This window comes from Lonchura striata, chromosome 19 (assembly GCF_046129695.1).
Source record: "Lonchura striata isolate bLonStr1 chromosome 19, bLonStr1.mat, whole genome shotgun sequence".
In the NCBI taxonomy this organism is placed as follows: Eukaryota; Metazoa; Chordata; class Aves; order Passeriformes; family Estrildidae; genus Lonchura; species Lonchura striata.
In genome coordinates, this window is record NC_134621.1 from 6369320 (window position 1) to 6395394 (window position 26075).

General features: G+C 38.6%; 1 protein-coding gene across 1 annotated transcript in view; it reads right to left on the minus strand.

Moving 5' to 3' along the window:
- Positions 1-630: 630 nt before the first annotated feature.
- Positions 631-26075, minus strand: part of CA10 (carbonic anhydrase 10) — a 184439-nt gene continuing 158994 nt past the window's right edge. Inside the window, exons 6-10 of the mRNA XM_021555308.2 lie at positions 12574-12669; positions 10945-11017; positions 5134-5288; positions 2708-2882; positions 631-1830 (exon numbers count right to left, since the gene is read on the minus strand). Coding sequence (XP_021410983.1) covers positions 1808-1830; positions 2708-2882; positions 5134-5288; positions 10945-11017; positions 12574-12669 — 522 coding nt within the window. The 3' untranslated portion in view covers positions 631-1807. The remainder of the gene's footprint in view (positions 1831-2707; positions 2883-5133; positions 5289-10944; positions 11018-12573; positions 12670-26075) is intronic.

Genomic DNA, 26075 nt, shown 5'->3' on the forward strand with positions numbered 1-26075 from the left:
ATGCTGTAAGTTTGAAAACTCTTTTCCATGGCCAGAGATCACAGCCAGTGTCTCTGGGGGCTCTGTCCAGGGGGGTTCCTGACCCCTGCCAGGGTCCCAGACCTGCCAGGGCAGCCAGAGGGAAGCCCTGGATTCCCACAGTCCAGGACCTTTGCAGACAGAGCACCTTTGTGTCAGCCCATCTCACTGAGCCTTCCCTGCACCTTGCACTGAGCAATTGAACTGTTGATAGTTTTGGGTTCCTCACAGTTTTTTGTCTCCATCCTGAGGGTCCCCTGAAGGCCAGTCCTGGTCTCTTCTCACTTTACAAGCTGCAATCTTTCCAAACCACAGACTCTCGACTTTCCTGTCCGGTGCTCCTTGCACTGGTCTCTTCAGACACAGATAAAATAACATTTTGGTCACATTAAGGCTGTTCCCTCACACTTCTCATAGTGCTTGTTCTTCCATTTGGAGTAAACAATTCCTTGATGCCACAGCACTTTTTACCTTCATCTTGCTTTCTGTGAACTTAAATGTGGTTCGATGTGAGCATTAGGGATGGGAGATCCTGAGGCCTGACCCCTCTCCAAACTGGAAAAAAAACCGACCTGAAAAATCCCTCAGTATTCAAGAAGGTCAAACATGTGCTATGTGAACTTGTTAAACACATTTATTGAGTTCTTGACAGTAGCCAAACACAGTGAATGACCATTATAAATAAGAAAAAAGGCATTTGCTTTTATTTGGCCAGCTCCTGCTTTATCTGTAAAGAAAAAATATCCCTTTCACCACCAATTTACAGGATTGAATGTTTGTCCCAATAACGGCTTCAGCAAGGAAAATGACAATTTTAAACTGAGATATGTTTCATGTGCTTTCTGCTTCTGCGCCCAGTTCCTGTTAATGATGGACTATAAAGTGGAGTTAAAGTTATACCACCTTAAGTGCATTCCCAATTGTCATTAACTCACTTGAATGGGCTGCAAACAAAGAAATTAAGTAAAAAAAGAAAAAAAAAAGAAAAAAGAAAGAAAAACACAAATAATACATCCACAAGTAGTAGAGACTTGTTATTTCAGAAAGGAAAAAAAGAAATCAAAGCAACTTAACTAAATTAATTTGTTAAACACATTTATTGAGTTGTTAATAGTAACCAACACAACGTATGATCTGTTGTAAAACAAGAAACAGAAAATGGATAGATTCTGATTTTGCCAAATCCTACTACAGATATGTGACAGAGGGAAATATTTCAATTTCCTTTATATTCTGCAGTGATATATTTACAATACTTATCTCTCAAAGTCTGTCCCTTTTTAAATTAAATTAACAGAAAGATCATACCTAGAAATGTTTCCTTTACAGTAGTCTTGTTCTGTCTTGTCAGTATCCATTAATGATAGTGAAATAATGAGAGCTTTCCAAGGATTACTTGGCACACAGAACACAACTCCACTTTGATGCTGTACTGAGCCACCTTTTTTCTTTTTTCAATTGAGGGAGAGAGGGGGAGAAGAGGAAGAATTTCATATGTACAAAGGCTGAAAAGTCTTTCCTTGTGACTCCAAATTAGTTCAGGAGAATTGTAATCACGTTTACTGTAATACTTTTGTTTTGTTTTGTTTTGTTTTGTTTTTTTTTTTTGTTTTGTTTTTAAATGGCCACCAATCACATGAATAATTTTTGAGGAGTTTTCCAGCGTGGCAGCTCTTTTCCCACAGCACAGGGTGCACGTGAGCCCAGAGAGGGAGGTTGGGTGCATTGTAGATGAGTCAATTCCCAGAAGGAGCATTCCAGTGAGGATTTGGGTTCTGCCTGCTCTGTCTCATTTGAGGAGCCATTCATTTACTGGAAGAGAAACAAACAAAACCAATTATGCTTCAATAAATGCCAAATATAAAACTGGTTTAACACTATCGATCAAATTGATTTAACACTGTATTAGGCACTTAGACAAAATGTCTTTAAAAAGCTAGGAGGTTCAGTTTCCTCCTATTTTCTAGAAAAGAACTAAGTCTGAATGACTGTTTATTTGAAGTATTACAACACAGTCATCTGCCTTGTTGCTGAAAATGTCCTTTCTTTTCCTTTAGTGCTACTCCTTCATAATGATATTACTGCTGTGAGAGCACTTCAACACCATTATTTCAGGCAACACAGTTGTGTGCCTGAGCTCAAAGATGCATGAGACACATTAAATCTCAGCTGTGAGCCATAGCTGTGGCAGTGTAAGGCTCTGGCTGCAGATGACTGAGCTGCTTCATGGTTTATATCCACAGCTTGACACAACACTTGGCAATTGAGGTGTTTGTTATGGTGGTGCACCTTGAAAGTGAAATTAAGTCTTATCAATTACTAATTTTGTTTGAGATCAGTTGTCATCAAGACTAGCTCATCCCCCTTTGTGGGTGAATAAACCAGAGCAAAATGCACTTTGTAAGGTGAGAAGACTTTAAAATGAAGCTAGAAAACCAAGGGCCTGTCCTACTTACTTCTAAAAAACATATTCAATGTCCCAGGCTTTTTTTTTTTTTTTTTGTTTGTCATGCTCTTCCTGCACATTTACTCATCTATTTCAAATGTGTGGCATTTGACTGACACGGTTATTCCCCCAGATCTGGAGTTCTATTTGTTTTTATTTGTGTACCTTGTTATGCCCTTGGATTTCTCAAAGAAAGGAGCTCAGTGAAAGCATAGAAAGGGTTATTCTGGAGGTGGAATGTACCTCTATACTGTAGTTTCTGTGCTCTATTGTTTGGACAATCTTTTCCTTGTAAACTAAAGTTGATATTGGTTCGGATACATCGATTGTTGAGAGGCTGGACTGGTCTGAAATTGTCGCTCATGCTCAGAAATATCTGTGATGGCTGATTCTGGCTTAGCAGTCGCAAAGAATGCATCTATAAAGACAAAAAAAGGGGGTTTTAGTACTGGTCTTTCCTGTAAGTAAAAACATACAACATTATTAAATAGATTAGTTAATAAATGGAAGTAAAACAGAATTTCAGTGAAACAGAATTTCAGTGAAACAGAATTTAAGTTAACTGACATTTTGTAGTCAGAGTTAACTTAAAACCATTCCTTGTATGTTCCTCTGTTTCTGACCCCCATTTTAAATGAGAGTCACCAGTTTTGTGGGGAGTGAATAAAATAGAATTGAGGTGTCCTTGGGTGAGCAGGAAAGTAATGGAATCCACAGTGCTGGATGGCAGCAGCTGGTACAGAGCAAATGAACTAGATGAATGACAAGAGCTAATTTCCTGAATTTTGTAGCTATCAGTATAGCTTTCAGTCGAGAAGCCACAGTTTTGGTTGGTGTTATTCAAGAACCAGGTAGGGGCAGGCTGGATGGGAAGGAAAACTGACAGTGATGCTGCTGAAGTCGTGAAATTAATGATGTTAAAAAGTGAGAGCCTCTTGTTGCTGACAGGACTGTCATGATACTGTCTGTGCTGTGACTGTGAGTGTTCCTACAGCAGACTCTAGCCTTCCTCTGAGCTGGTTTCACAGCACAGAGGGAAATCATCCTGTGCATGCAGTGCTGGTTGTCAGAAATGGCTCTTATGGTGACTATGCAACTCTTAATTGATTCAAGTCAACCAAAATCAGAGAGGGAAAAAAAAAAAAAAAAAGTTTCAAGTTACAAACCAGAAACCCTCAATATTTTGGTTTAAAGATCTAAAACCAAAATACCTTCCATATCAATGTACAATTTACGAGGTTTGTTTATGGCCTTTAGTGGGGAAATCCAGTAGCTGGGTTTTATGTACTGGAAGTCTTTAACAGCTTCTAGGAAAAACTTGAGCTGGGCATTGCTTTTTCAGTATGAGTGCACAACATAATTAGCAAGTATTTCACAAAATCCATTTTCAGCATTAATAATGGAGGATATAACTAAGTGTTAATGGAGGATGTGATTAACCATTAAAGCATGACAAGGAGCAAGTATCATGAGGTTATAAGAGCACAGACTAGAAATAATTCTAATAATTCTAATCCTTATTTTGCACATTAATGTTGGACCAAAAAATGTTGCTTGTAGGAAAATATTCAGATCCTGTGTTTGAAAAATTCACAATAGTGAGCATTTTTGCCTCTGTTCAGCTGTGTCATTCTCCCAAATCACCCATTTAGAAAGGAAACAAAGTGCTTTCACTGCCTCCAGACTAAACTGGACAGAAGGAATATCACAAAAAGAAAACATCTCAGGCTTTTTAAAGTAATCTTATTTACAATGTTAATATGATTTTAAATTCCAAAGTGATATTTAGGGTTGTTTTCTTGTTCCTCATTTCATTTCACGGGCAATATTTCTTCTGCTGCCTGCTTGGGGCAGGCAGATGGTGCTTCAAGTATTCCTTGGTGTTCCAGCATACAAGTGAGGAGGTTTTAGTTCAGCTCACAGCTCTGTAGGCAACTCACTGATGAAAACTCTGTAGAAGAGGCCAATTTGTGTTAAATTTGCTATTTTCTGATGCCAGGCTTTGGATTGTAAGAAAATTGTACAGAAATTTAGTTTTTGAGATTTCTCCACAGGTGCGTTTCTTCAGCAGCTTCCTTTTGGGTGTGAAGTTGTGTTTTCTCTTACATCATTTCTCTTGCTTCTCTCTAATAGGTGCTTCAATACATCAATCTGATTTTTCCAAAGGTATCTGTGGTGTGTGTATCCTGTAATTTTATTATACACCAGAAAGCATTGGGTGATTTAATTTCCAGAAGGCTCCAGATACTGTATCTCTGTCACATTAATGTGCTATTGACATGTGTTTATTCAGAACTAGGAATGGCCTCTGTTACCCTTAATAACCTCAGTTATATTGTACAACACTGATGCACTTATTTTAGAATCTCCAAGTAAGTGTTCACAGCATCATAGAGTGATGCAGCTGTGGAGAGAGTGTGAAAACCATTTGGTTCAAACCCTCACTGAAAACTGGGCACCCCTTGAAGTTCATAGGTGTGGATAATGATGGAGCTCTTAACAGTATTTTTATTTTGACAAAAACCTCTTCAATGCTTTTGCAAACTGTATAAATTGCATGCAGAGATCCCTACAGCACAAGAGTTAAATTTAATGTAAAGCTCTAAATATTATGTTTAAAATAATACTTTGTACCTATCCTAGATTGAGTAATTTGTAAATTGCTTTACCTGCATCCTTGTTATGTAGACAGGTTTGTTCATTATTATCCAGCTTGCTGTTTCATAGCAGGGTGGAATTGTCATTGACCCATCATATGTAATGAAACTAGATGTCTCTGGATAAAGTTCCTCAATATTAAGCCCCTGTAGTAAGTACGCATCATCTGGAGAACAAATGAGGAAAAAAACTCAGGTAAAACAAAACAAACAAGAAAACCCCAAACAAAACAAAATACAAAACAAAACAAACACCACCACCTTTTTCATGTCTCCTAATTCCAGAACATGATGATATGGTGTTCAGTTCTACCAAAGAATGAAGTTTAACAGAGGCACATTGCTGGATGCTCCAGCAGTTTAGACAAGAACAAGTCACACAAGTAATATTCCTGACTCTGCTGGGTGGATCTGCACTGAGATTCCCATTCACACATGTTGTGGTTTGAAAGCAAAACCAGTGAGAGACTCTAAGTTAGAAATATAATTCATTGGGAAAAGGGAAAAAAAGACAAAAATACATGTAATGATACGAAAGGAAGACCACTGACGAAGTCAGAATACAACTTGACACCCCTTTGGCCAGCGTGCTGGTAGCAGTCCAAATTGGAGTGGCTTCAGTCCTCTTGGGATGGCAGATGTGGTTGCTGTGTCTTCTCAGAAACCTATGGGAAGGCTGCCTCTCTGTCTAGAAATCCCCAGATTTATCCAGGTGGGAATGCCTGGCTCCTCCCCCTGGGCGGAGCATCTCACAATGGGCTGATGTTATTCTGAGTTTCAAGGTGTGTCCTTAATCACCTGTCAAACAGAACTGGTCCTGGAGAGTTTATCTCTGAGCCATTGATGGACCCATTAACAGGAGATAAGGAAAACTGCCCAGAAGCAACTCCTACTTGGATGGTCATAGGAAACATCTTGGTCTTCAGTCTTGGACAACACACTGGGAACTGAGCACAGGCACTCAGAGGGCAACTCTGAGTCACATTCAGGGATTGCAGTTGCTGTTATTGACTGAGATCCAGAAGCCTTTGGAGAATGCTGACTTTCCAGCTTTTGGGGTCATTAACAATCTTTGCTTGACAAAGCCTCAGGAAGGCCAAGAGAGTTAAAACTTAATTGCCCTTCTGGCAGGAGAGGAAGCTGAAGTTAATGATGATAATAAAGCTGCTCCATGGAGCCTCCTGGCCTTTCATGTGCACCCTGGCGTGGGTGCAGTGCCAGCTCCCTCAGAAAGACAAACTCTAGGCAGAAGGCTTGTTGGGAAGCAGCACCAGGATTCCTGCCCTTATTGTAAAGCTCCCTGGGAATTAATGAAGTGTATTCCTCTGCAACAGAATTTATTCTGTGGATATGTACCTAAATATAATGAGATACAATTATATCTTTCAAAATTCATCAGAGTTCCTCGGTGTTTTCTGTACTATCTGCAGTATTTCTCTTGGGTAATGCTGGCAGTACTTTTGGCCGTGCTGTCAAAGCTAAAACTCAGATTTTCCTGCCAAATCTTAGGCTGCAGGAGTTCACCCACTCAGGGATAAACATATTGTATTACTGATACACTGCTGCTTGTGTGTATCTCAGAGAAAGCTGGGGTGGTTGTGATTTGTAACATTGGGAGATCTCTTTGAACCCTTTCACTTGTGTGCTGCGTCTCCAATTTGGCTCATTTGTAGAGGGAACATTAAAATGCAGACAAGGAAAAGTGGATGCTGAGGTGTGTTCCCTCTTTCAGTGCTCAACATGAGCTGACCCTGATTTGTAGAGAAATCCAAATGATCAAGGTAGTGTATAGGAGCAAAAAAAGAAAGACGTAATTTAACTTGAATTTAACATATTGTAGCTGAAGGACATAGCTGAGATGAGCAAAAGACTTGTCTTATACAATCTAATGGAAAAATAAGAAGGCCTGCAGACTTTTGTCTTGGGCAACAGAAAGTCAAAGAACACAGGCAGAGAAAATGTGACCTTGTTTTTTATTTTAACACAGCAGAGTCAACATGGTACAGGGTTTTGGGGCAACAATATTGGCAGCTACATCAGTTAAAATGCCACAGTGAGAGTGTAATGTTTCTGCCTCATTGACCAGGGCCTTACTGTTATTTAATATTTTAAATGTGCTTGTTGTTTTACAAAACAAAATCTTGGCAGGTCCTCTCATGTTTGTTAGAAAAGATCCCTCTGGCCTGTCCTTGCAGCCTGAGCTGGGTGATTGCAGTGCTGCATGGCTGCTGGATCCTCAAGAAGTGCCATCAGTGGCTGGGAGGTGGCTGGCTGTCCCCTGTTTTAGTATGCCCAGGCTTCACTGGCCCATGGTCCGTGGCAGCCTCTTTCTAAACCCAAATCTTCCAGACAGAAGCGTGCAAACACAGGCAAAATGCAGTTCTATTTGAACAAGGAGAGATAGAACACTGAATACACCTGTGTCCTGGTCATTAAAAATATTATTTGCTGTGCACTGATAATTTTGCTAGAATTGCACCAGAAGAGAACTGATGGACTTTTTTTCATGCCAGTGCCTGTTTTCAATGAGTCACCACACACTTTTCTCTTTCCCACATGAACATCCTGTTCATTCTTTGTGAGCCATGGAGAGTGGTGTGTTTTAACACCAAGTGGTGCAGAGTCAAGCAGAAGAGATCTCTAAGGACCAAATCTGCTTTCTCACAGCCATACTGCCTTCAACTGGGCTAAAATTATTTCAACCAGGTAGAATTTGCCCTAAAATGTTTACTAGGAGTGGAAAAGTAACTGAAGATTAATCCAGATGAGGGATATTGATATGAGGAACTGGAGTAAAATATCACTTCAGGAAAAGATAGGGGTGAATGAAATTAAGGTTTGTCCAAGAAAACACAGTACTTATTAATGCCTTATATATGAGTTATATTCCCATGGGAAGTCAGATGATTCCATGAGAGAACACTACACAGTAAGAATTTGGTTTACCAACACTTTTCCCATGAACAGGTCTGTCCTTTCCCCACATCTTGGTAAGGGTTTCTTGTTCTGGAGCTGAAGCAGACCTGGTGGGTTGGTATTAATACCAGACTGCAGCACTTCAAAGTCTTGCTTATATTTGCTGCAAATACATTCAAAATGCTCAAAATCACCCTGTATGATCTCTTGCCAGTCACAAGCTTCCTTTCATAAACCCATCCAGCCTTTCCTGGATCCTCTGCATCATTCCTATCTGCAGCCCACAATGTGTTTCTCTTGATCTGTTGGTGCCTTATGGTGATTTCCAAACTCAGGAATTTTTCTCTCTACAAATTAGATTTCATTAGATTTCACATTAATTTACATAAAGGCCTTGACTCTGACAATTTACCTAGGAAATTATATAAATCCTTTTATCCCTAGGCTTGTAATAGATGTGTGGGGTTGGCTTTCACAGCAAAAATCTGTGCATGTTCTCTTTATTATAATGCTTTTTATAGGGAATATAGTGTTTATTGAGTGGAGGAAGGTACATTTAATTTTAAAGTTTATATCATGATAATCTAGAAGAGGATCTAGGTTAGATTTACAGGGTAAAGAATGTAGAGATCCTCAGTTTCTCTGCTTACCAGACAAAGACCAAATTTTTATGTGGAATTTTGGGAATCTAAAAAGTTAATTTTTTCCTGATGTTAAGCGAACGCTGGATGAAAGTTCATGTAGCATAACTGTTTTGAAAGAAAACTAACTTATCCCCTCAAATGACACATTTAATGAGGAATAATAAAGCAGTTTTCTTTTGAGCTATCCATACAGCTTTCTGACTAAAGCCTGCTTGAAAACCCCTTATTTCAGCTTGCTCACAGTAGATTCTTTGGGCTGCAATAACAGAACAAAAGAAACATTTCAAATCTTAAAAATTCCTTGGGGTCCACTTTACTTCACTGTAGCCATTAATATCTAAGAGTAGAAATTTCCCTTTTAATGCTCTTGGCATGTGGAAATTTCATGCAGCAGGAGAGACAGCACTTAATTTTGGGAGAAAAAAAAAAATCACAACCTTTTATTTATGTTATGAACCATCCTGACTCTGAACCAGTGCTCCTTTTATCATTCCCTCCACGCTCCTCTTGAGCACATGGGGCCTGGGCATTTTATCAGCACTGTGCTAAGTATTGACTTCAGGAGTGGAGCCCTAAAGCAGAAGCTGCAGAAATCCAGCTTGCTACTAAAGGCAAACAAGAAATCCTTGCAGTGTAAGAGGTAAAATTAGTTTTCAGCAATGATGCTATAATCCATCATGCAGGACAACTGCAAAATTACTTTCAATAACACTTTCATGTTCCCAATTTACACTAAAAATTCGCAGTCAATACTTGTTACTACAGTAAGTAACCCAATGCCCTGTGGAATATTATGAGCATTGTGTCTAGCAGTGGTTTAATTTTAATGGATAAACTTAGCGGAAACCGTGGTTAAAAATTAAAGCAATTCTGTTAATCACTGCTTTTACAGCCTGTGTTTTATGTGTTCACCTTCATGAGAAATTTCATTTAGTATACTCAAATTAGGTGTGATTGGAATTTTGGCAAAACAAGCAGTGAGAGGTTGTGGGATGCTGAGAGCTCCAGAGAGGAGGAGTTTTCACTGTAAATGCAGCATACAAAGGAAATATTTGGTATTGGGAGGGTGGGCCCCATGGGAGAGCATCTGGCTGGTCCCAGACAGAAGCTGGGAATATGGAATTTGTGGGTGAAAGAGCTGGAAAAAGCACACACAGCCTTAACAATGATTTCCTGTTTCCAGGATGCTGCAGCAGCACTGGAAGGCAGGAAGCTCTTGCAGAACAGCCTTGCTGTGTTTTTGCAAGGAATCAGGACAAGCAGTTTAAAAATGGGACTGATCTGCTTCCTCCATGCAGAGAAGATGACATTTGACACTGATAGAACAATCTGGAAAAAACATTCTGAGGAGAATGCTCTGTTGCCTTCCTTTCCATGGGTATTGTAGAGAACTGAGTTTCATGATCATAGAAGCCTCTTATTCGGACTAAAGATGTAACAAGATTTGCTAACTCTCAGGTAAAAGCAGAGGAACCTCTGTGTGAGGTGTGTGTATTGCAGGAGAGGACAAGGAACTATTTGTGTTATCTGTTTGCTGTGTACTTTCTGAAAGTTAAATTCTGCTATTGTTGAGCTTACAAACTTCATAGCAGCTTAGGATATTTGACAAAGGAAATGAGGTTTTCAGGAGAAGAGGTTTAATTTGTTATATATATTTTTCATTATTTTCTCTAAAATACAATAATTAAGCTCTGATTTTCCACAAGGTCGACATATGAACATGGAATTATTGAGGATCATCAGTTAAAGGCTTTTCAAATATGAATATAACAAATATACAAGATATGTTAATGACCTCTTTTTTTATCTGTTAAATGTAACAGTAGTTGAATAGGAATGTTGTAACTTTTCTTTCAAAAAGAAAACACTGATGAATACTGAATCCAGTAAATGATGCAGCATCTTGACCTAACCAGATCCAATATAACCCAGGCTGCTCCACATGTCTCTTTTACTGCTGACAGTAGACAAATTCTCCTGAGCATTCTGTGTGAATACAGTATATGTATGTGTCAAATATATTTTCATTAATCTGTTGTTGTACCTTCAGATATAAAACACACTCTGAAGTTTAAAATGCATTTAATAAAGTGATGACCTAATGAGCTTTTTCACATTCCTGAGTTTATCATGCAGAGCTCCTGGCAATGCAAACCTGGAATTTCTGCCCATAATGAGGTACCTCTTTTTTCAGGATCACTAAATGTGTTATTTGATACCGAAAGAACACAGCTGTTACCAGAGGAAATGAAAAGAAACTTACTCTTATACGTTATTCTTGTTATGGTGTCTCTGTTAAGCATACGATTTAGAAATGGATTTGATGATTCAGATACCTACAGAAGAGAAAATGCACAATGTCAAAATCTTCTCACAGACATTTCCTGGCCAGAACTGCAGCTCTTCCATGTGTGCACACAGACATGGTCTGATACTCCTCCAGCTGAATTCTGCCTTTTTTTCATTGTTGTGGGAGAAGGAAATAATTACTTATTTGTTTTTCTAATGAAGCTTGATAGAAAGTTGGTAAAATAAATAAAAAACAAGGAACAGGGTGAACAGAAATTAATGCCTCAATAAAAGTGTGAGCACAGGTTTCTTCTCCAACAGCTTTGATGAAATTTGCAGGTGGTTGATATATTAGGCAGGATTTTCACTAGTATTCTATTATTTTATTTATTGATAAATATAATTTCCTTGTAGCAGGCTATTTTAATTGCAAATTAAAGCTTTCTTCCTCTTGTTTTTGTCTATGTAATATATAACACCTCATGTTCAGGTGGGACTTTCCATGTGTCAGATTCTGCCCCCTTGTTGCCTCTTTCCTGTTGCTCAGCAGCCCTGAGCAGAGTCTGGTCCATCCTCTGACATCTCCCTGCAGGTACTTCTTAATATTGACAAAATTCCCTCTGTCTTCTCTTTAATTTTCCCTTTTTCATGAATGCAGGTCAGATTGTTGCGTCATAATACAATACATCCTGGATTAAAAAAAAAAAAGTAGTCTAAATATCTTTTTTAAATAATAGACCCATGTGAAAATTGCCCTTTTATATCTAATTATTCAGTCTACTCTGTGAAATGCATACTTTGTATCTGAGGCTAATGCTTTGTTAGGACCCTTAGGAAATGGGATTAGAGGACTGAGGGGAACTAATAGATATCCCATACCTAAGGTGTGATGAGGTGAACTTCAGCATTACTCAGAAATGCACACTTTTTTAGACTGATGAAACAGAGATACATAATGACAGAATATTAACAATATTTGGAGGAAGGAAATAATTTTTTTTCTATAAAATGAGGGAAAAGGTTTCTCCAGTGTAATTAAAGAGGTTTGGGAAAACCATGAAGTCTTGAGTTCAGTATTAGATCACTATAAATTATAGCCAAAATATTCATGTCTGTGGTTCTGTGAAATGAAAGATATTAGAAGTTCTATTTTTAACATTCTTGCAGTTTTCATAGTTTTAAGATATTTAAAATAACACAGAGAAAAACTGATTTTGCTGGCTTTGACACATCAGCATGACATGCCCTCTTTCCCAGGGCCTCAGCCTATTAGAAGTGATTTGAATGAATAACATTTCATGAAGAAACAATAAATCTGCAAAGCTAGTGACTTCTGCCATAGCCATTGAAGTGTTATGAGTGATATTTATGATGTAAGTTTTTTTTTTTTTTCCCACCTCCCTTACCCCTTTTAACTTTCTTTGTATTGTAAAAGCTTTGGAGCAGAGATGATGTGCTCATTTCAGGAAGAATCTGTCTCTGGATTCCAGATCAGAGCCTCTGGGCATTGCTGTAGCATTCTGAGGAGTCTGACACCAACATTTACAGTCCAGGGAAAAGTTTGCTGTCTATATATTAGGAATTTGTAGTACAGAATACTTACTTTCATAAATATGGAAACTACCACCAACCCATTAGGACTCTTTGCAGCTTCTGTGACATTTGTGTACAGCTCATGGTTATAGTGGATCAGCTGAACCTAAAAAAAAAAGGGTGAAGGGAAGGATTACAATTAACCAGTGGCAAATAATCCCATGCAGTGTTTGCAATTACTACCCACCCTGCTTGGTTTGTATCAGGATCCCATCTCTGCTTTGGGTACTTTGTAGCAGGGTAATTTTTCAGGCATTTGCAGCACATATAATTTTAATAATTTCAGTCACCATCTGGCTCCAACTGGTACAGCACCAGCATGTTTTCCTCTGAATTGCCAGCCACTGAGTTCAGCCACATCCAGTTACAGATTGCACTGCAGGGCTGACATCACTTCCCTGCTCCAGCAGCACTTGCCATGGGCACCAAATAATCTGTACTCTGCAGCCTGAAGCCAAGCACAGAGGAGTCAGGGGTTGAAATATTTGAGGAAACATATGGGGTATGAGTTTGGAACTGTGAAAACCACCACTTGCAGAATTCAAAATACTGATATTCATTTGCCCTAGATTCTGCAAACTTGGTTACAGAGGCTCCTACAGTTAAGTGCTTACTGTATTACTGTTAACCAGGTTCTCCTTAGCATCTGCAGCTTTTTTTCTGCTTTTTAGTTTTATCATTTGCTGGAACTTTTAAATTACAAAGGCACAGTTCCCTTCTCTCACTACCTATGTAAATGTCTTACCCAGAACCTTGATACTTGATTTGTCTGGGATCACCAGACACTGTTACAATTTACATTGAAAACTTTTTTTTAAAAAAAAAGGTGAACAAATTTAATGAATTCTGTTGGCAATTAAGTACTTCTGAACAGATGAAAGGCTAGTCAGCTTTACTTAGCCTAAAGATCTTTCTTAGTTTTCAGATGTCAATTAGAAAAGGAATGTTCTTGTTCTGGCATTGTCAGAATTGCAGCAGCCTGATGTTCACATTTAAAAATCAGGTCTATCTTTCATGTGCTGATACTTCTAAAGGCTGTTCAGAGAAATTTCTGAACTTAAATGCTGTGAATAAGATCAAGAATTAACTTGGTTTATATCTAGTAATCCTTGTAACTGTCCAAGACTAAGACTACCAGTAAAGAAATTTCATTATAATATAATGTCCAGGTTTATAATGAGCGAAAAAACCAACCCCTAATCACTGAAGCAGGGTTTAATGCTTGTGTTGGTGAAATTGTGTTTTGGAGGAATGTGAGGTCTGGTTATTCAGTACTGAAATGCAATTTTGAGGATTTCTCTGCAGGAATGATGTCACTACAGGATCTGCAGTGCACAGTCAAGTTACACACACTAAACCTCACTTTGCCACCCAAAGGGGTAAGTCCAGCAATCCATGTGCTGATCTGATTATAATTATAGCAATATCCCAAGTTATGTGTAACCTACACCATTATTATCTCAGTCCAAGACAGGGTAAGAAATAAATGATGCATTCAAACAGTTCTATATCCCGCATTCTGCCCTGACTGCAAAATGTATCATTCTTTTAAGTAAATCTTATAAGCTTTATATAAAAGGTCCTCAAGCATTGTCCTCTCACCACCCCCCAAATCCCTTTGTGATGCTGTTTTAGTGCTTGGACATAGATGTAAAAAGAGACAGTGGAAACTCTGAAAGAGAAAATTTGCATTGGTTAGATCAGAAGGTTTTTGGTGCATAGCTTTGCTGTTTACAGCCAGCAGTTCAGAGACCAAAAAAAAAACGGTAAGGGTCAAAAGTACTGATGTGATGTGTTAATTTCAATTACTTTTGCTCTGTTTCAATTGGGAACTATCTAAAAAATGTCAAAGGAGCCAGTGGATTCCTCTACCAAATTCTGACAGCCAGAAAGCAGGCCAAGTGAAGGTCTCATAGAGCCCGCAGAGGTTATAATGTTCACTCATCATCACTCTGTGGTACTACTGAACTTTGATAACATCCCTGTTCTGGGGACTGCACTCACTGAAATTTTTAGGCTTAGTCACATATTTGTCTTTTATGTACAACTCTTTATCCTGGCAGCCAAAGTAACTTGTGAATTATCAAGGAAAGAAGTGATAAAATCTACTTTAGATTAGGCCTCCTTCTGTACAAAGTCCCACAATAACAATGAATTAGGTAAACTCATTTTATATAACAAACCAAAATGCCAGGTGCAGGAATGGCTAAAAGCAAGGGACAAATTCTCTTTCCACCCATGGGAACCCTGAGTCAACATCAAACTCTTGTTTTGACTGATGGCATTTACAGAAACAAAACCCCTCAAGTATATACAGCCGCATACAGAATATTTGTCCCAAACAAAGGCCTCAGTGCCTTTGTTTGGCACTGAGACTCTTTTTTTTTTTAATTTATTTATTTTTTTTTTTTCTTCTCAAACCTGTCACTTTCTCTGTGCTGGAGTTGTATCTTGTTGTATCCTTCCTCCCTGCACCCAAATTAATTAGAATTTTTTTTCCATGGTACCATGGTTAAATTAATTAGGTTTATCTTTCTTTAGAACAAGGTTGACCATGTAAGGAGGCATAATTTTCAAAGTTTGTCACATGGAACACGCTAATTTAGAAATATTCGAATGAACAAGTGTCTTAAACACTGAATACAAAAGAATAAAAAACTAATTCCCTATTAAATTTTGCTGAGAATAATTTCTTTAAGTTGCCTGAAACACCTGTAAGCATTTGGTCTGTATAAAATATTACTGGAAAAAAATTATTATTCCATGAAGGTGAAGCCACAAAAGTAAAATTGCTCCTAATGGAAATCTCACTTTTCAAATGATGGCACTGTATTAGAAGCACACCACAACACGAGCAGACTTACAATGCTGAAAACACCTTTGAGTTAATTTGGGGGTTCAGGGCTCAAAGGCAATATGAATCTTGTTTTAACCCGTTGATTTTTTTAGGAAGATTCCCCCTTTAAGATTAATTTGCCACAGAACAAGTGATGCCTCTTTGTTTTCCTCTAGCTACAGAAGATCTATTTTGCAGGAGAAAGAAAAGAATTAAGATTAATTACTCTCTGATGAATAACCAGAACGTGGCCTTGTTCCATCACCCAAGAATGTGCATTGGACCAAGCCCAGAATCAGAAACAGATTTTTAGCCTCTCAAGACTCTCCATGTTCTGCTGCAGCCAAAAATGGAGCCATAGGAAACTGAGGGAATTTAGAATATTGTGGTAGTTCACATACATTTTTCCACAGTCTTCTTGGGAATAATATCCTTTTTTCTCACTTGAAGAATTATAAGCATTTTTGATCTGTAAGTGATGAGGGAAGTAAAGCATGAAGTAAATGGCAGCAGGAAACAGCTCATCTGCAACCATAATATTTATATTATGCTCCACTACCTGAGAAACTGCTGGGGTACCTCGTTGAGAGCAAGCAGAAAGTATGTTTCCAGCACAGCAGGGAACAAAAGCAAATTAAATTGTTCAAGAAGACAAGTTAAATGTTTGTTTTGATTCAGAGTTCCTGTAAGAAGTGTCTCAGATATCTTTAAGGAAAAGAATTACGCATTTTTGTTTATCCAAAGTTTAATAAAAACAGCAAAAGAAATGTAGTTTCTGCACGGTGGGTGCTCAGAGAGGACAATAATTTTACTGAGTTAAAAGTTATTAATAACAACAGTTATTCCACTGTTAAAATATAATTGTTCTTACAGGTCTTGTAAAACCCTTTGGAAAGAGTAGCAGGGTTGCATCACCCAAGAGTTAATTTATGGCATTAATTTTGTAGGTATGAACAGGTATGAGATCAGTACAATTTGTATGACTGACAAAACTGTTTTTAAAGTTGACCTAAATTAAATTAAATGTACCTCCTGCTTTGTGGAAAAGCATAGCACCAGCTGAGAGAACATGGACCAGCTCTGTGGTCCTGATTTTTCTTGTTTTCTTGGACCAATCCCTGGCAGTGATACAGGGGAATTTTCTAATCTTTGAAGAACAAACCCATCTTTTCATGCCCAGGGTACTCAACCATGAAATGTCAGTGTTTGACAAGGTGGTTTTACCCATTCCCTGATTAATTAATTCACAGATTTATCTTTTATTCTTTATGTAAGCCCACAGCAGTGCAGTGCTCTCGCTTTGTTAATAAATTGATAACATGAATTGTAGATGATCACTACTTCCAGCAGTTTCCTTTGCATTTAGGAAACTACTGCAGTTTTAACATTAAAATCTGTTAAAAAGATTAACTTTGCTATATTAAACTAAGGAGAAATGCAAAAAAAACAGTTGCTTGAAATAATTTTTTTTCTCTAACTCTCTTTGATGTTCTCTTTATTAAAATGGAGGTTATTTAGGCTTCTAGGTTTGTGCTTTGTTTTGTGTTTTTTACTGATTTTGACAGTTATTTTTTGATTTAAAAGAATTGTATATAAGCAACTGGTTTAATAGACAGGCTTGTCATCCACATTTATAGCTATATGCTAACAGTTTTGTCCTAGATAAATAAACAATACTAGAATTACTTTTTACTTTAAAGAATAAGACTAGAATGCATGGAAGGAACTCATTTTTCTTCTGCTTCTGAGCAGACAGCTGTGTAGAGAAATGCAATAATTGTGCAGTAAACTGGAAATGCAGTTGGGTTAACTACTTTTGGCTGCAAAATCTACTTTATTAGAAATAATGGCATGCTTGGAATTAGCACTGAGGCTACAAATGGTGTCTAACTGTTTCATCAGAGCAGTTGGTAACAAGAACTGACTTGCATTAAAGGGTGTTCAACAGTGAGCCTTAGCCAGTGCTCCTTGGTAGCATGTTAACATGGGGTGATATTTTCAGCATGTATTGTGGCTCCTAGAAATGAATATATAATAAATATATAAAAGGCTCTGCCATAACCTGCTTTAGGGTTGAAGTAGTTTTCTCTAGTTATTTCTAGATGCCATTTGGGTGTTGACCTGGTATCTTAGAGCCTGATGAGGCTCTAACCAAACCTTATTTCTTGTTTATATGCAACCACTGCAGCTAGGAAATATAAAAAAAAATAATCTAAATGAAATGTAGACAATTAAGTCTTTCTCCTTAATATTTATATATACTCTGAATACTTTCTTAAGTCTAACTTTAATTTATTTGCAAGTAGGAAACAAGACTAATTTAGGTAATATTTAAAGCTTGACACTTTTCTTATGCATCACCAGGACTACAGTAAAAAGTATAAATTACTGTCTGAAGAGACCAGTGCCGTGCATATATCAGAATTTGCTCTCAGGACTTTCACCTTTGTGCCAACAACAAAAAAAATTAAGTAAATAGGCTGAAAAAGTAAAAGTGAGTGGTGATGGATTCCTGATATCCAAATGCTGCTGGAACTGTTGCAAGCGTTACAACCGTTTGTACTCTCAGAAAATTCAAGGAAGGAAAAATCCAAATTGAGCCCCAGGGGGACAGAGGAGTTCCTTGTCTGCTGGGTGCTGAGTGACCCAGGGAGGGGTTTTGACAGGGGAGTCATTGCTGAGCCAATTGCTCCAAAGATGGGCATTTTTGGCTGACCTGCCACTCAACCACTCTTGTCGCTCATCCTTAGCAGATGAGCAAGAGCTGGGTAAACACAAATAAATGACACTTCTCTGCAATTTGTTTTGTGTGAGGATAAAATTGAAGTTTGAGGCTCAAATGCTTAATGTTGATTATGTTTTGGCTGATGCAGAATTTCACTGTAAGCTGTAATTTGGCACTGACCCAATCCATCATCTACAAAAGTTGTATCTTAAGAGAGAATAAGGGTAATGTAGGGGAAAAAACACTATTAGATGAGTCTATCATCATTTCTGGATTCGTGCAGGATTTTCTGAGTAAACACTGCATTTAAATTGTTTTCTCGTTTTAAATACAACAGATGCTCAGACACCATGATGATGAACTCAGTATAAATGCTCCATTTGGTAGATTCAGTTACATAATGGTGCTCTGTATTTCTTTTAGAATTCTGTTTCTCTAGCAATGAGGCCAGAAAGCAGCAGAAAATGGTTCCTGCACGTCAAGAATGTGGGGAAGTGGTGATTGATGCTATTGCTCTTGTTCACTGCATTGCCCTGAGATATTGAATACAAAGGATGCCAGAGCAGGTCACTGACAGAGGAATTAGTAGTTCAAGCCTTGTCCAAAATCCACCAGACCTCTCAGTCCACCTTGCTGAAGAACCATCTGTAGTTCCATTTCTGTTCAGGGGCTGGGCACGATGGGCAAGGGCATACAGAGACACATCACAGACCGATGAATAAATGAGTAAAAAAAAGTTAAGAGAGTCAGGTCTAGTGAAGAATCTAGATCTTGCCCCTTTTGTCCTCATTTCATCATCTAGTATGGAAAAACTAAGTTTAATGTTAACAAGTAAAGGTTAGTGTTAGGGTTCCAAACCAGAAGCAGAAATAAGGCAATTATCAGTTTTACCTGCTCTCTTGAGAACAGAAGTCCATTGTAAATCCAGAATGTTATTTTTCTATTTGTGCCAGAAATGAAGCATGGGATTTTATATTCTTAGGATGCCAGCAATGTGTGTATATGAGGAAAGCACAGAATAAAACTGAGGATGTATTTTAAGAAGCATTTGGTACTGTCCATTGAAGATATGCTAGTCAGGTGAAGGCTGGTCTCTTCTCCCAGGTAACAAGCAGCAGGATGACCGAAAATTCCCTCAAGTTATGCCAGAGGAGATTTACATTGGATTTTAGGAAAAATTTCTTCCCCCAAAGGGCTGTCAAGCCATGGAAGAGGCTGCCCAGGGCAGTGGTGGAGTTACCATCCCACAAGGATGTGTGCATGTGGCACTTGGAGATGAGGTTTAGTGGTGGCCTTGGCATGCTATAGGATAACAGTTGAACTTGTTTAAATTAAAAGGTATTTTCCAAAAATTCTATGATTTTTTTTTCTCATGGTCTTCTCTCAAGATACTCCTTCCACTTTAGTGACTGAGTTGCTCACTTATGACTTAAAAATGTTCAAGTCCTACTCTGCCTTTGAGCACATCTGTTTCCCATCTCAGCCCAGCTTGTCAAATCTAACATGGGAATAGCTGCATTTTTCTGCAGTATCAATATTGTGAGAGGCTCAGATGTAACATTTCTGGTATTGGGAAAGCATCTCAATAATGAATGTCATGTTATGGAGTTCAACCTGTGTCACTGATCCATGACAGTGACAATTTGTGACACATCACCCATAAAAGGCACAAAAAAGATCAGAATCCAAATAGTTCTGGCAGAAGACTGTGGGATTTCCACTTGATTTCCAGCACCTCAAAATATGGCAACAGGAAAACTTTTAAAGCCTGATAAAAGAGAAAAAAAGTGAAATGGACATAATTGCTGGTTAAGTTACTGTTTGAAAGTAAGTTGAGAGCTCAAACAGGAGAGTTTGAGAAAGCCCAGCCTGATTCAAAATAGCCAAAAGCATTTCTGGAATTATGCTTTATTGAATTGTCAGAGGTCCTTTAGGATATTAATGCTGTGTTATGTGAGATGATAAATTAGAGTAAAATTTTTAGAAATGATTCTGAGAAATCTACCACCTAACACCTGTCAGAGGTGTAGAGTCTAAGATTCACTGAAAGCTGGCACAGATCTGCCCTGCAGACAGAAGATAAGTGGATTTTTTTTCATTTTTGTTTAAGAATATCCTGGAAGCTTGTTTTAAAGCTAAGGGAAGTGCAAGTGCCCTTTGCTATTCATATGAATTGCATAAGAGCCAGTTTAATGTTTGTAACTTAATAGGCAAATTTGAAGTTGAGAAATAGCAAGCAAGAAAAAAACCACAAGAGGACAAGGATTATCTAAGAATGTGAGATAGTACAGCTTAAGGCAGACAAATATAAAATGATATTATTTCTGAATGAGTCAAATGGTGTTAAACTCAGTAGGGAAGTGACACTCTGGAGCCAGAACAGCCCTTTAGCTTAATCTGAAGGCTTTGGTGAAAGAAGCAGGGTGTTGGCAAACACTGCTGAACAAATGCAGGACATGGATGTGATGGTGGTGGAAGGGGCAGCAGTAAAGTCACATTTGTGTTTTTCATCAGCTGACTTTCTACATCAGACAACAGAAGTCAAAGTTGTTTTACCCTATTCGACAACACAGTCTGTATTCATTTGCAGGTTAGTTTATACAGCTGAAATGCTGGAAATACTGGAATGGAAATACCTGAAATGCCAAAGAGATATTTTGCCTTAATGAAAGAAGATCAGAGAACATGCCATGCTCTAACATGCTGAGTTCCTGAAGAACCAGTCTTGGGTTTGTTGGACTTTCTGCAATTGGAAAAGATAATTTTTGTGCAGTGATTCAAACAGAAGTCTTTGAAATTGGTTTTGTCCATGTAGTAAACTCTGTCTGCTGACAGGAAGCCTGGTTTCAGTCAGGCTGGGAAAGCAGCTCTTTGGCTGGCAAAGGGCCTGGCTGCAAGAATGCCATGCAAACAACACCCCCTGCTCACTCCCTGCTGCCACCAGCTCCCACTGGGAGAGCTGCAGACCCCTGAAATACCAACGGAGTGGGGATGCTGTGGCTTCCATGGGAGAATAATGTCTGAGTGGGGTGTGGGAGGTACAACCTGCTTCCATCTCTTATTGGGACACCTTGATGTGTCCCTCTGTGACAACACCTCAAGGCGTGAGCAGTCAGAGGTTGGGCTCAGGGCTCTTTTCCAGCCTCAATAACTTGGTGGCCAGTGAGGAGGGCAGGCAGAGGCAGCAGTGGTGCCTGCCCCTCTCCCACCCCAACCGCAGCCACCTCCCCCTGCCAGGACACCCTGGGGAGGATGAATGGTTCCAAGGGTGGGTGACAGTCCTGCTGGCCCCAGCTGGGTGCTTCCAGAGGTACTGGAGCTGGGCTGTGGTAAATATTCTGGTTGCCTTTGAATTTATGCCGATCCCATAAAATCATGCCAATGTTTGACTGTGCACAGTGATGGAAATGTGTTATTTTTTTTAGGTGTACAAGAAACTATGGCTTTATACAAGCAATGTCTCCTGTGGGTTTTCTCTTAGTCTTTCCCCTATGCAATTACTATTCACCAGTTCTCCCAGATGTACTTCCTCCAGTTAGTCCTAGTGCTGTGCCTGATACCTCTTCCTTTAATTTCTTTGTTATGTACTATATCCTTTGGTATGGTTTTGCACAGTGAATTAATAAAAAAAACCACCTTTCTCTTAGTGCACAGATGAAATGGAGCTGAAAATTACTAGAGATAAAAATCCAGCTCTTTGAACTGTAAGGTTAAGAATTCTTCAATAAAAGTAGATACCTAATTGAAGATAATGTTGACTCTCTCTATAACTTTATTACTTTGTCAATCTTACATCATTAAGCATGTATTTAATTTCATTATCCTGCAGTAAACAGTTTGTTGTCGAGGTGAGATAGGATGGATTGTGCTGTCTGTAGGCAAAGCTCTGTTTTACTTTAAATGCAGGTAGTGCTGTCTTTAGCTTTTGAGTTATGGAGCAATTGTGTAATTATCCTATTACCTTGCTAAAACATCTGATTATTTGTCAATGATGTGAAAACATGAGAACTTAAATGTCAGAAATTCAAATAGGAATGTAGCTGTTATTTTCTGTCTGTGACACTTTAACAGTATCAATTTGCCAGGCTGTTGTGAGGAAAGGATTCCATATGAAACTGTCAGTGGGGGGCTGTGTATCACTAGAAGGATTCATAATAAAAGATTTATTTCTGATTTTAGTAAGCTTAATAAATATGCAAAGTAATTGTTTAGCTTTATAAATCATTTAAATATGTATATGATTTAGTTTTACTGCATAACAAATTATGTGTTCATTTTCTCTAGCCCTTGCAAAGCCCATTATCTCAAGTTTAAAGAGAGACACATAGAAAAAAGGCAAAGAAAAAAATCTAGTTCTTCCTACTTTAAAAAAAAAATGTTGTAGAAGTGTGAGCCCAGTATAAATTCAGAATTCTGTCTCCAGATTTCCCTGATCTCCTCAAGAAGTCCCTGAATCCTATTAAAGATTGCTGGTTTCTCAGCAAACAGCATGAAGAGTTTTTCCTGGGAGAAGGGTTTTAATAATTAAAATTAGTCAATACTGAAGTGCAGAAGGTTATTTGATCTTGCTCAGAAACTGACACTTTCCAGAAGGGGAAAAAAATGCAATCTGTCTAGTGAATCACTTTGTGCAGAACTGGGAGTCAAGTAGAAGAAATTTGCTGCAGAAGAAAAAAGGACAACTCACCAGGGAAATAGGTTTGCTGAAAACAATTGTGAGTTTGAACATCAAGGTTGAGATTTTTAGGACATTTCCTGAAAAAATCTCTAAGACTCTCAAGATGAGATGTAAAAAATGCACTTGTTAGTACTTCAGGGCATTACATCTCTCAACCACATTATATAAAGTTGCTGTTGGCTCTGGTGCTACAGTCCAAATTTGTTTGTCTACTTTCCCCCTGTCATTCCAATGAAACTCAGCTGTTTTATCAAACCAATCTATATTTCTGCACAGAACTGAGGCTTCCCACCTTCATTTAATGGACTGAAATTTTGCTCCCATCACCCTTGTCAGCTCTGGACAGTGTAGAGCAGGTGCCAAGATGAAATCAAAGCCGTGCCCGTGGCTGTCTGTGCCCAGCAGAGCTGGATTCCCCTTGAGCCCTGCTGTTTTCCAGCCTTTCTTTTGATACAGCCTGTGCCACTCAAGCTGTGGTGTTTTCCTTGTGCGTTTTCAGACCCAAATATTCCCATTTTTATAAACACCAAACCTCTCCTCTGTCCTTTTCTGATCCGTTTCTTTCTGTCACTTAAAATCTATCATCCTCCCAACATGATCACTGCCATCCAGCTGTTCCATCCCCCATTGTGCATTTCCTAGAGAGGCAAAATGGTCCTTAAATACACCTTGGTTTCCTGTCTCGGGGTTCAGGGGTTAGTGAACACAAGTCTGAGACCAGACCACTGCTTTTCCAGGGGGTTGTCACAGTGGGAAAGGGCAGTGATGCTGCTCCACCACCTGCATCACTTCTGGAAGCACAGAAGAATCAATTCAAGTGCTCTGGCAGGCTGCAGTATCTCACCTTTTCTTTGTACGGCTAAATTGTGTCTTTGCATTCTGAATTTTAGCCCTCTTGTAGCAAAATTAGAATCAACACATTTTAGAAACAAAAAAAGTACACCAAATGTTGCATTAACTGTGTTTAAAAATATTTTACTTTATCACACAAGGATAGCAGCATTAATATACAACCTAAATGTACAGTGATGCTGCAATTCAGCAGAATTGATGTTGTGGCTGAGAAGACCCCCGACCTTCTGAATGACTTTAATTTGTTTGATTCACCTTGTTTGACCTCTTTCTGTGGCAGATCAGATAAGACAGTAAAGTGGAAGGCACAAAAAGACTGTCAGGGCAAGAAAACTAAGAGAGGCACAACCAGCTTTTCTGCTCCCACTTCCCAACTCTGGAGCTTTAAACTTGTGCATTCTGTAAATTTTTACCTGGGTTTATTCTGTGTTATTTGAAGCACCACAAAATACATGCACTGTTTTGGAAAAAAAAAAAATTAAAAAGGCAACAGAAGAACTGCATTTAACTCAGAAAACAGCTGGGAAAACAGGCACAGGCTTCATCTGCTCATACTCTGAGCAGGGAGTAGAAAGTACTATATTTATACTCTTGATAAATGATTTAATATTCTTATTATATTTTCTGGAAATTCTAATTTTTAAGTAAGGAACACTAGAGCAGAACATCTTTTTTAGCACCTTTCATGCTTACACCATACTTTACAAATGAAGTACTCAAAATTCAGTAATAGAGGAACACCTTGGAATGGGCATCTGGCAGCTGTCACAAATCCTGGTATTGGGAATCTCATGGGTGGGACAGGCACAGATTATTCTGCAGGCTGGGGTGATTGGAGTAGTTTGCCCACAGATCTGTGCAGTTTTATATGCTCATCATATTTACACTGTTATTGGCCAACTAAAGGCATGGTAAATAAACAATTTAATAATAAAAGTAGATCTAATTGGACAAGGTAATCGCTACTACTTGAAAAGACCCAGATAAAATCATACAGTCCCTGGGGCTGAGGTTGGATACAGGTCACTGTTGCAGTTAGATGAGAAAATGTTCTGTGAGTGATGCTGCAGAGCAGCTCAATTGCCAGTGACTGCTGCAGGATCTGCTGGTACCTTCCAGGACCTGTCTCAGCAAAGTACCTTTGACCATGCAGGTCTATCTGTATCACAAAAACAAGCTCTAATCTCAATCCAGACAAGACACCAGAGCAATGAAAAGCAGGAATGAAGATGGTGCTGCCATGGCAAACTCCTCTGCAGGCAGGGGAACTGCAGCTGGGGTTCTGCCAGCTCCCCAGACTCCCATTTCCTTCTGGCTCCTCTGCTGCTAATAACAAATGGGGAGATGGGTAAACTGCCAGCAGCAATAAAGGGAAAAAGAATTCAGTGCAACCTATCTAAAGCAGCAGCAGCTCACATTGCTTCAGAACGGGAGGATCAGGAGGAGAAGGAGGAGTAGGAGGAGGAAAATTTTTCATGAATCAAAACACCAAAGACAACTTCTTAATAAACATAAGAAAATATTTTCACCTAACCTACTGTTAAATAGTGGATTGTTCCTTCAAACCAACTCAGCTTTCACCTGTTGCTGGTTTTATCTCACATTTATATGTATGCACACACACATATGGTTTTTAGTTCTCACTATGCTGATCATTTGAGAACATTTGACCTGAAAACCTGAAGGCTGAAGCATCACAGCAGGTCACAGATTTCAGATTACAAAGGCTGTGCTGTTTTTTTCTCAAGTTGTTGGCAATAGTTTTACTGTCTTTAGCTGGAGATGTATATGTGCCATATATATGTATATATGTATATATATGTGCCATATATGGCTCTTCTCTTTTACATATAATGTCACTGCTGTAAGTTTCCAAAATGAATTAAAATTACAAGGGAAGCATGCTGTTGTTATCATAGCAGTTTGCTCCTCAGAAACTGGTGCAGCTCCACTTGTCCACAGAGAGATGGTGTAAGAAAGGTGTACAGATGAAATGTGTGCATGCTAAGGATAACTTTATTTGCTTCATTAACAGTAGTTTGGTAAACAGTTGTTCAGTTACAGGTCTCCTGATTAGAATCAAAGTGTGAATAATGTCAAAATAATTAAATGGTTCAGTAAATCTGAAGCTATACATACAAAGAAAAATTAGTATACATTTAGAGACTTTTTAAGAGGTATTCACCCCATCAGCATTCCATGAACTTCAAAGACACATCTTGTAAATTATTTTTCACTGCTTCATTGATTTTTAATATTGTCAAATGCTTATGGCCCTGCAGTCCAGAAGTGCTTTGAGATCTACTTAGCTTGGCATATTTATTATACTACAATCTTCTCTATATGGCATCTTTTTTCTCTATCTCTTTTTCTACATTTACAAGTTTGGAAATGTAAAAAGTAGCTGGTGAGAGGCAGGTT